This window comes from Lytechinus variegatus, chromosome 14 (genome assembly GCF_018143015.1).
Source record: "Lytechinus variegatus isolate NC3 chromosome 14, Lvar_3.0, whole genome shotgun sequence".
NCBI lineage: Eukaryota > Metazoa > Echinodermata > Echinoidea > Temnopleuroida > Toxopneustidae > Lytechinus > Lytechinus variegatus.
The window spans coordinates 5873286-5884563 of NC_054753.1; the positions used below are offsets into that span (position 1 = coordinate 5873286).

The 11278-nt window shown below is 37.7% G+C and overlaps 1 protein-coding gene across 1 annotated transcript in view; it reads left to right on the forward strand.

Moving 5' to 3' along the window:
• The window catches only part of LOC121427899, a 43223-nt gene extending 34805 nt beyond the window's left edge, over window positions 1-8418 (forward strand). The window contains exons 22-29 of the mRNA XM_041624472.1: window positions 566-702; window positions 1535-1800; window positions 2905-3083; window positions 3527-3714; window positions 4406-4583; window positions 4865-4997; window positions 5733-5846; window positions 6709-8418. Coding sequence (XP_041480406.1) covers window positions 566-702; window positions 1535-1800; window positions 2905-3083; window positions 3527-3714; window positions 4406-4583; window positions 4865-4997; window positions 5733-5846; window positions 6709-7113 — 1600 coding nt within the window. The 3' untranslated portion in view covers window positions 7114-8418. The remainder of the gene's footprint in view (window positions 1-565; window positions 703-1534; window positions 1801-2904; window positions 3084-3526; window positions 3715-4405; window positions 4584-4864; window positions 4998-5732; window positions 5847-6708) is intronic.
• Window positions 8419-11278: the final 2860 nt, after the last annotated feature.

Genomic DNA, 11278 nt, shown 5'->3' on the forward strand with positions numbered 1-11278 from the left:
CTGACGGAAAGTGAGACTTTACCTTTCTTTTTTTGAGAGCTATGCTCCTTTTAAAATCTACGATAATATGTATGTATGTATATAAAATATATTCACAAATGATTTGTGAATGCCATAGAAATAAGATTTCATTTCTACGGCATGTTCTAACTATTTGTGATTATTTTATTCTAAATGCCGTAGCAGACCATTTACATATATATATAGCAACAAATGAAACATTTTTAACCTCCTATATCATGGTCCACCCAAGGCATCTGCGGACCGTGACCCGAAGGAGACAGATGATTGGAGGGGCACTGTATTCTTTGTGAACAATGCTGTGCCCCTCAATTGCTTTGTCTCCTCCTGGTCACGGTCCGCCACTGACCCAAGGGCATTTTCAGATAGTGCTGTTATTGTAAAGACGTCCCGCTAGAGTAAACGCAGCGACAGAGCTAAAAAAGAAGAAAAATAAAACCAAAACCAAATAAAATAATGCAATAGGCAATATGATATTGGTTCCTGAATTTCTGATACTCACTTGTTTCTGCGATTCTTTTTTTTTGGTCCTTTCCTTGTACAGAATCGTTAGAATGGTTGCACAACATTGTCCTTCTTCAGTAGCTGTCCCTAAAAAAGATGGGTACAATGTATTGCATATCGCAGCAGTGAACAACCACATAGAAGTCATGAAGGCTCTCTTTGCTGTTGAGGTAATAGGCAATTAATTTATCCACCAAAAACATAACCCACATCATTAACAGGCTTTTCTTTGTGAAGCAATGAACAAAAAGACTATCAATTCGTACCTGTGGTTGATATCATTTTCTGAGAAATTAATGATGAGATGCTTTATGGAGAAATTGATTAGATCAATTCTACACGAAATGTTTAATCATCCTAAGGATTATCACTCAAAATCTACAATCATCTGCCCAAAAGATTCTCTGTAAACACTAAGGGAAAGAGTCAGCTACCCATCTCCTCCATCACATGATATATAAATATATATTTTTGTCAGACAAGTTCTAATGGGAAAGCTGAAATGATGCGGTACGATCGACCTCTTCGAGGTCCAGTTTCACATGATTTTTAAGGGAAGGTGCTTCCGAAAAAAATGTGTGAACCTTGACCACTGTAAAATATCTTTTTGGTCAGAAATTTGTTAACAAGTAAGTGTTTCCGGAAATGGTGGCATTCTTTGAGCTTTTCTATTTTTTGTGGGGGAGGGCAGTTTTGCCCTTCAATCCGAAGTTTGTAAGGATCGAGTTGCTTGCTGTCTCTGTCTCTCCTATTATTAATCTTTTCGTGCTTTTTAGCTATGCATTTTTGGAACACTCGTTACAAGATCGAGGTTTTGATATGTGCAAGCAGGGAGTACTCCTAACTCCCTGTTCCTAGTTGATTCAGATCTGATGCCATGCCAGCTTTCTACATCTACCCGAAAGCGTTTATTGCTCTAAAAACAGAGGAGCGTTTCATGAAATAACGTGGGTCATTGTGCTTTTTGGCAAATCAAAATAAAGATAATATATGAAATTTTCACACGAAATATGTCGATGGTACGTATCCTACCCTTCATATATGTTTTTTTTTTGTATTGAGGATCACGGACTGTGTATTGATACAAAAAACAGTGAAGATCAGACGGCTCTGCACCTTGCCTCACACGAGCTTTACTCAGAAAGTATCGAGTACTTGATTTCTCTTGGAGCAGACATCAATAGTCAATGTAATGGTGGCCACAGTCCGCTTCATCTGGTAGCCAGCAGAGCAGGAAGATCAAGAGAAATCAAAGAAACACCCATGCTTAAAAGGGTAACTATAAGTTTAAAATAGAAGCTTTCTCGTGGAAAACATTATCATGCTTTATACTGATAGATCTCATTAAATAAGGAATGGTAATAATGATTGTTTAAAGAGAAATGCCAGTAGTTGCAGTAAACACTGATTTCATGAGAAAGTCTGTAAAATCAGGCTTAATTGTCAGTATATCATCGAGGATCTAGATCTGGTAAATTTACATAAACTGAACTTTGTGAAATCTTGAAATCTACGCTGAAAAATGTTCACGCTGAAGATCACCAACACAGATAGGCACACGTGGGACAGCGTATTATTATTGCTGGAATAAAGACCCGACGGAAGTAACCGAATCCGCGCTTATTTTGCTTATTTCTCAGCAATTACACAATTTCTTCCAGAATCCTTTGGCAGATATTTTTTATTCATACAAACACACACATGGGTGCTCATCATATTAGATTCTGTAAAAAGTCATTTTGAGATCGTTACCAATACTGGAATTTATTTTTAAAGCGGTAAAGGCTTACAGCAGCGATAAACAATAGTACAAGTAAAAGTTGTAGGACATACACTCTTAAAACAAATCAGTCAAATGGACTTAACCAGTAGTCAGCTGGGTGCTACTGAAATATCTTGTCACATTTTTGACACGTTCTAGTCAGAAATAGTCATGTTCTAGTAAATCGACTTAATAGTCAATATGACTAGAACAACAGTTGCACACAGCTGATCCTAATCATTTCTGACTGATGTTTTTAAGAGTGTAGTAGAAGTAGTTGTGGTAGTAGTAGTAGCAGAATTAGTATCATTATAAAAAAAATAGCATATCAATTAACAATATCGCACAAATTGTGGCAGATATTTGCACCAACACTACACGCTGCTTCTTCAAATTATATGTACATACATTTTATGAACGTTACAAATAGTGTCAATAAACTGCATTAATTCTATTCAAATATTTTATGGAACTAAGTGTTCAAACGACCATTTCTGCATTCTGGTCAACTGTGGAAATCCAAAGGGTCACCACTTCCTGAGAGATTATACCAGGCATTAGTCAGATTCAGATCCGTCAAATTTTTTTATATTTCTTTATATTTACATATCTTTCAGATTCAAAAGAAATATAGAGATAGAGGTGTAGGCAGTAACACTGGTGCAGCATTGCTGTGTTTCATGGTCCTACATGGGGCGTCCATCGATAGTGAAAATGAGTCTTGTCGTACCCCTCTATACTACATCAATGATCCAAAACTAAAACGGACTTTGAAGGAGATTGCCCGTGGAGACAGGTAATGCAATTTTCACTGAAATGCTTTAACGCACACGCACCCACATGCACCTAAATATTGTTTTTACCGTAGGAAAAAGTTTCTTGTCATCTGATTGGCCAGAGGTGATCGTAAGCTTTACCGTCAATGGATTTACCGCTGGCAAAAGTGGTGGGACAAATAAGCATTTCGGAGGTAAAAGGGACTTACTCTCTGGTTATACATGTTATAGGAAGCAATGCTGTGCTGAAATAGAAATTATATTCATATCGCCTTTGAAGTAAGAGTTTTCTCATCTACTGAATCAAAGTTGATTATTTCCTTTACACCCTATTTTCAAAATCGTTCCCAGGCCATAGCATTGAATTGTCCTCGGTTGATTCTCAGCCCTCATTTAGTCATGTTAGTGCAACCACTAATGATAGATAAACCATGAAACTGGCATTTATGATTCTTTTCATCAGGGAAGTTGACTTGAAGTCGCTAGAAGACATGGTAGGAGATGAAGCTTCAGAAACAGAAGGCCTGACAACCAACGCCATCCATGATGACTATAATGATATCCATATCCCACAAACTCCCGTGGACGATCCAGCTGCCAATGATCAAGGATCAGAAAACCTCGCCAGAACCAACAAGCCAAAGACCGGATGTACGTACATTGGTGTATGTCTGATATATTCGCTTCATAATTACTAGTGTCCTAGTTGAACAACCACTGTTTTGTTGATCACAGCATGTTTGCCTCATCTTTTTCCTCCATGAATGAATCGATTCAAAGGCAGACACGATGCGTCCAACATGTCCAATGAACCCATCGATATTACCGTTATCATTCCTTTCGAAACTATGGTTACTGAACCAAACGTTCTACTAAACATGTTCTTCTAAGTGCTATTTGGTATATTCGGCCTCATGTCTAACGAGTAAGTTTAATTTTTATCGTATGAACATAGTATTTTACATTCCTTTTGAAATGACAAACGTCATTTTGCCTTATTCAGCACACGTAGCTTCAAACCATATAAGCCCAGCCGACATGGCCGACAAGATTCGCCGGCAATCCGCCAGAAGGTGTCGTTAACGAAGCTGTTCAAATAAGTTGAAAGAAGGACCAAAAACTTATTGATGTGAATAATCATTGTGCAATTCATTTCATATTATATCCTATCAGATACATTTCATTAGTGTCCAGTTCAGATCCGAGTTTGTATGCCTTTCAGAGTGGTCATTAAGCCGCCCTTAATGTTTTCGACACGAACCCATATTTGATGTTACAAACTCTCATTACAATAGTATTGACAGGTTGATTAAATATTCTTTGTCCTGTTTTGTTTTTTCAGTGTTTGAGCTTGTTCACGAAATTAAAGTCTCCGATATTGAAATGGGATCTGTGGTTGGAACTGGACAATTTGGAGTCGTCCATCGAGCAACATGGCGAGGAACCACGGTGGCAGTCAAAAAGATCTCTATCATCGGGAGTAAAAAGGATGAAGTCGAAAAGGAGGTTTCTATCCACAGGTAGGCAGGAGAGAAAGTTGAACTAATATGAAAGTAGGAGTGAAAGCAGACTTGACCGCTACATTTTGGCCTTTGAGAGCGGTGACTTTCCTGGTGTATTCCACCGATGTCTTAATTGGAGCACTAGAACATGGAGAAAACTGTTTCCTACTATCAATCAGTATACTTTGCCTAAATACAGGTGCTGCTAAAGTTATATTTTTAGAGGTATCATCAGTGAAATACAGTATGGTGAAGTTTACTATCCTTAAGCAAAGCAATTTGTTTCTTCATTCTTCCAGGCAAGCCACCCATCCAAATATCGTGAAAATGATGGCGCTAGGTTATGAGTGTACGGACGCCTACCTTGTTATGGAGTTTATTGAAGGGCCAAGTTTAGATAAGATCATCTTCCCAGATCGCGATGATCCAAAGGTATTCTTGGCCAATATAGATGGATGGATTTCGATATGAGGATCACAAATTTTTGTTGTATATGTTTTTTTTGACTGAACATGCTGAAGGCAATATAATTTTAGAAATTACAGGAAAAATTAGAGTGTTTATAGCTTTATAATTAGTATTCGAATAAGTTCGTAGCTAGGGCCTTTCGTTTTAAAAAGTAATTTACATATAAAAAAGTAAAACAATTGGATGATTCCGGTGCATCACTATAGGCCTACTGACTGCCGAAGTGGAATTACTCCGCTTTGGAGGGCAGTATGAAAATTCTAGAATTATTTCGATCCGGATTCAAAGCAGAGTTCTTAACTTCGAGAAGAGGGTTACAGACGGAGTGCGACTGCGATACACCGCTGCGGACCTAGCAATTTTGGAAGGGGTGTGATGTCGGTCCGCAGTGCAAGCGTAACTCACTCAGGAGTAACTCCACTTCGCCTTCAGTATGAAAACGTTGTGATAAGTCGGTATATGGGAGGACTATCAAGAGTGGAACCGAATTATGTTATTATGATTTAAGTTCATTTTTTTAAGGGGTAGAGGGCATGATGAGGGCTAGGTGATCTCGCACTTTATCTTTATATCGAAGGAGGCATATTTGAAGAATCCTAATCTGACACTCTACGTCCAGTCATTTATGTCATAAATTTATTTTACCAAGTACGAAAAGTGGGATGGGATCTTAATGTATATTCTTTAACGTTTATGCAGATTCTTCTAGACTGGTCCGCCAAGCTTGGGATATCCCGTGAGGTTCTCCAAGCAGTCACCTTCATGCATGCCAGCAATATCTTACATCTTGATATCAAGCCTGCCAATATTTTGGTAATTGAAATTGATTTGAAAGTGACAAATAACGAAATCAAAATAGGTGTTTTCGAAATACAGTAGAAGCAAGGCTACATGAAACGTTGTGTTGGATTGAAATAAAGGATATTTAGGCTATTGAAGCCTTGCCCTTTTAAATATGTGGGCCTATTGCTGAACTGATTGCGTGTATTTCTTTTGTATCATTATTTATTCATTCTCAATGTACTTCCATTTCATTCTAAAAAAAATTACCCAATATTGGTTAAAATTAGAACACGCATGTTGGCAGGGTAAACAGATATCCAACAGTTTTGTAGTTTTTTTTATGAAATGATCACTTTCTACCAAATATTTGGTAAATTTTTACTCGGGGCTTTTGGGGTGCAAAGAGAACTTAATTGGTGCGATTTCAGTTACCTTATGCAATGTAGGCCGATATGAATAACATAAAAATAAAGACATGGCATTAGAACTAAACCGTCAATATCGGCTAACTCCTCCTCGATATTTCAAGCTGAAGTCGCTATTCCTAATATAAAATATCGTTATATAGGTTCTAAATAGCCACTTCAGCTTTATCAGGTCTTCATGGTTCATGATGCATAATTTAATGACATTATGTTATCACATTCAGAAGGTTCGGTTATATTTACTGGTCCTCTAGTGGTCCATGCATGATCATTTTCTTTGTCACCCTGGTTAGATGGTATAAGGCCTGGTAAGATGGCGTAAAGTATGGTACATGTATGTAAGACCTGTTTATCAGTTAAACTGTTTGGGATTGAACCCACAACCTTTCGTTCATGAGGCTGGCATCCTACCACTGAACCACCGTACCCAGTACTGATTAAGATCTTTTTGGTTTTCTCCCATTCAGTTGGAGAGTGCCACCAACCGTCCCTTCATCTGTGACATGGGTCTTGCCCACATCAAGAACCGGAACGCCATGACTCAATCCACCATGCGCATCAGGGGCACCCCTAAGTTCATGCCACCGGAGGTAATTACTGCAGTGGCTGGGTACAAACATTCTAGCAAACATGACATCTGGTCAGTTGCAGGAACACTGGTGGAGTTCTACTCCATGAAACGCCTTTGGGGAGTTTTGCCCAATCAGATGGCCCTATTAACTCGCTTTATGACGGGGGGAATGTGCAAACCTGAGGCTCTGGAATTCGTGGATCAAAAAATCCAAGAAATTCTTGGACCCTGCTTCAATGAGAAGCCTGAAGATAGACCATCGGCGGAAGAGCTACAAAATAAATTTAATAATCTTTCTTAAAAGGAAATTCTACGAGCCTTCCTATTCATATCATTCTAATGAGAACAGTATATAGTAGCAATATTTGTATATATAGAAATTATTTCTCCAATACTAGTTTTATTGTAATGATATCAGTTACAAGGTTTCGCCGATTGATGCAAAGCTAGCGACATAGCATAGTTTGTAAGATTCGTTTTATATTATAGAATATTGTAACATGATTACAACATTATTCATAAATAATGAAAATGTATTGAAGATTGACAAATCTCATGCTTGGTTATTATGAATGTGAAATGAATTTCAAGTTCCATATGTGTTTAAAGGTGTAACAAACATATGGGGCCATTTCACAGGGTTATGTTTTGTAAAATTTATTGCTCAAGCGATAATGCAAAAATCAGGCTTGGTGAGTTATCCCAAGAGTTATCTAAGCAGTGCTTCATAAAATAAAAAAAACATGTTAGCGATATTTACTGACAAATTTGAGCAATTCTGATCGAATAATCGTGGCAGTTTATAAGAATGGTCAATGAAAAATAACCATTTTGACCCATTAATTGCTGAAATCAACTCATTGATCATGATGAATACGTTTCGAAACGTTCACCTGACCCAATGCAGTGAATAGTTTGCCACGCGTTACCGGGGATTTATACATGTAGGTCACACTCCTGGTGGATCGGGGGGGGGGGGGGGCACTGGCCGGTTATGAGAGGTAGAATTACAATTTGTAATGTAAACATGCCGTTAAAACAGAGGTGCCCCCCCCCCTTGAAAGTGAAGACCTTTGATTGTCTGGATAGAAGAGATAACTTGTTACATACTTGTATTGTCAGACCGCTGTCTACCCCCCACCCCCCGGATATTTTCAAAATTGATGCTAACTAGAAAAAAACATGTGTAATCCTTTAGGGACTGGTTTGTACGTGTGAAAACTCCTAGAATCATTTTTGATGTTCATATGACACCAAATGTTTATGAGAGTGTATAAGAAAAAAAATCCTTATATTTGGAGCTTATGGATAACATGAGATATCATGAAGCAAATCTTTACCTGTATTATTAAGGGAAAGTTGTTTGTACATTATCTTTTAATAAACTCATCTTTAAAAATATTCACTTTCAGCATTTTTCCTTATTCAATCTAATTATGACGATGATATCCATGTCACTGCATTTTTAGATCACAATTTATAATTCACAATAAACATGATAAATGACTTGAACTCTCTTATGAGGTTCCTATCCATTTCGTATCGTTTATTTTATTCCTTATATAATAATTTAATACGAATGCATTTATTTTCTGAATTAAGATTTATTTATATTAAGATATTTTTTTACACATGTATTGTTGATTTTGAAAGCAGACATTTTATGAAAGCAAACGATTTTTGCGCTAACCTTGGTTATTTTCATGTAACCCCCGTTATCATAAATGTATCTTCATGCAAAATGTTTGTTAAACTGCAGAGCACCTTTTACATGTATGGAAACAGTTTATAAAACTGAACCAGCGAGAACCCTGTAGTTTAAAACAAAATATTCCATGTTTGGAAAAATATTCCACGATAAGTGGAATATTTTTCGAAACTCTTGGAATATTTCTGGTATTCCATTCTGAGCCATCCAATATAATATAGAGATCTAAATGAAGAGATTAGTTGCAAAAGGGGTTAGGTCCACTTTGGACCTTTCCGAGAAAAACCATGTTTTTTATTTTCACTTATTGCAATATTCTTGAGACATTAAATTGCCATGATATACTACCCTATCACATGAACATAAAATTGGGTATAAAATAAATTTACCTGTCTTCAAATTTTTTCTATAAGGTTTTGAAAAAAATATCATTGTGGACCTAACCCCTTTTGCAAACAAACTGAAATAATTCCAATCTCTTTTGATTAAAAGGTGATTTTTTCTTTGTCACTTTCAGTCACATTTTCATTTGAAAATCGATTTTTTTTTTTGTGGTATCATCAGAGTGACTAAAATTTAGAGGTTTGGAGACAAAAAACAATAAAATTTATGAAATATGGACCTAACCCCTTTTGACAAATGAGTTCTTCAAAACAGTTTAGTTACAAAAGGGGTAAGGTCCACTCAAAAAAATCATTTTTTTTATTCTCCCATATTGCAATATTCTAATGCGAAACTGGATTTTCATGATAACCTACCATGCATGAGAACATAAAATTGGGTATAAAAGAAATCCACCTGTCCCTCACATTTTTAAAGATATTCTTTTCCAAACAAAATCTGTGTGGACCTAACCCCTTTTAAAATTAAAATGATTTTTCTTTGCCATTTTAGTTCACTTTTTAACAGGAATTTCAACTTTTCTTTGATATCATCTTATAGAGCTACTAAAAATCTATATATTCAGACATAAAAATCAAATTTGATGAAAAATGGACCTAACCCCTTTTGCAAGTGAGCTCTTCAAATATTCATGCTGTTTGAGGCTGCGACCCTCGCGTGCGATGTTTTGAAATCGGCCGTAAATACATGTGAGGAATCAGATACTGGCCAAAAATCACCAATTTTGAGGATGACTGGAGGATGGACACGGAGTGAAATAAGGGTGTAGAGTAAGAAATTAAGGTTTTATTTATTGTTGATGTCTTTAATTTTTTTTTTACAATAAATGTGTATTTTCCCACCTTTTCCACTCGGAGTATCCGAACGAGTTCACTGTTGATGTTCGGGTAGGTGGAGCGTAGTGCAGCGGTAGTGAAGTGGAGTGGGGTCTGCACGAACATCACTTGAGGTAGAAACACACATGACATGATCACTGATGATGGCTAAAATCATTAAAATTGACAAGATATTAGCTTTTTTCAGGTTCGTGTTCACATCATAATTGTATAATGATGTGTATTCTTGCCGTCGTCCCCTCTGTTATCATCTTGAGGCGAATAATTTTTGACACACTCTTCATAACTTTAACCTGATGTCTCCTCCATTCGTGATCTCTTCCTAAAAGCAACTGCACAGCTTTGGCATCTTCTACGTCCGAGTTGCGCGTCACGCCACGAAATAATTTCCTGACACATTTTGCTCGCGATTTATCTTGATTTGCCAGCGAATCAATCAAGATTTTCATCTGATCCCCGAACTTTGTTGTTCCTCGCTTTTTTTCCTTTCCATTCATGTTTACGTCGTATTTTCTATAAGTTACAACAAGGAATTTCTAATTCCATGAGACATGATACCAAGTCATGCTTACCGCTCTCATATTACGGTAAACATAATGCAACATCAGAGGCCGAGCCGGTGTCATAGCAAATTTGCCCGGGTACCGGCGGTCCAAAACGGTTAGCTAATTAGTACCGCAAGTACAAAACGGCTAGTCGATCGGAGAATTGACCCGCGAACAGAACGTCGGTGCAATATATATACTTCAATGATCAGTGAAAAAATGACAATGGCTTAGTAACTTTATTGCGCCAGACTTTGATGATCGTAAGAAGCTACGACCAGTTTTGAGTCGTCATAAATGAAATATAATACACCTGTGTGTGTGTGTGTGTGTGTGTGTGTATTTGCTTATGTCAGCACCAAAGGCCCCCCCCCCCCGAGTTTAAGGTCAATTTGGCGGCCCCTCATTCATACAGGTCAGTGTGATGCCCCCTAAGTAATTTAATGTCAATTTGTCCCCCGAACCCATGTCAAAACAAATGCGCCCCAGGCCAAACATCAAATTGCCGCCCAAAGGTCGAACATATGATAAATTCGGCACCTCCTTACAGGTCACGCTTCAATGGCGGCCCACGCTCTTTTATAACCTTTTTAATCTCCCCCTTGTCCCCCTTCTTTTTTACCTTCTCCCCCTCCTTAATTTACTTTTCCTTCCCCCCCCCCCCCCCCCCTCCCCTTTCTCTTTTATACTTTCCCCCATTTTTTGCGATCTCTTCTTCGAATCTCCCTTTTTTTCTCTATTTCTTTTTCCATTTGACACCTCCTTTTTGGACTACCCGGGTGTCCTTAGCAGGGGTCTCGAAACAGTTTTCAAAGTGGGGGGGGGGCTGACCATAAAAAAAATCACAATCCTTTGGTCATTTTTACGATTTTGTACAGGGTTTTGGAAAAAAGTAGGGGGGGGGGCTTTGCGGCCCCTGCTTAGCCCCCCCCCCCACCCCCCTCCAAAAACAAAAATGAAAAAAAAAGTGTCACC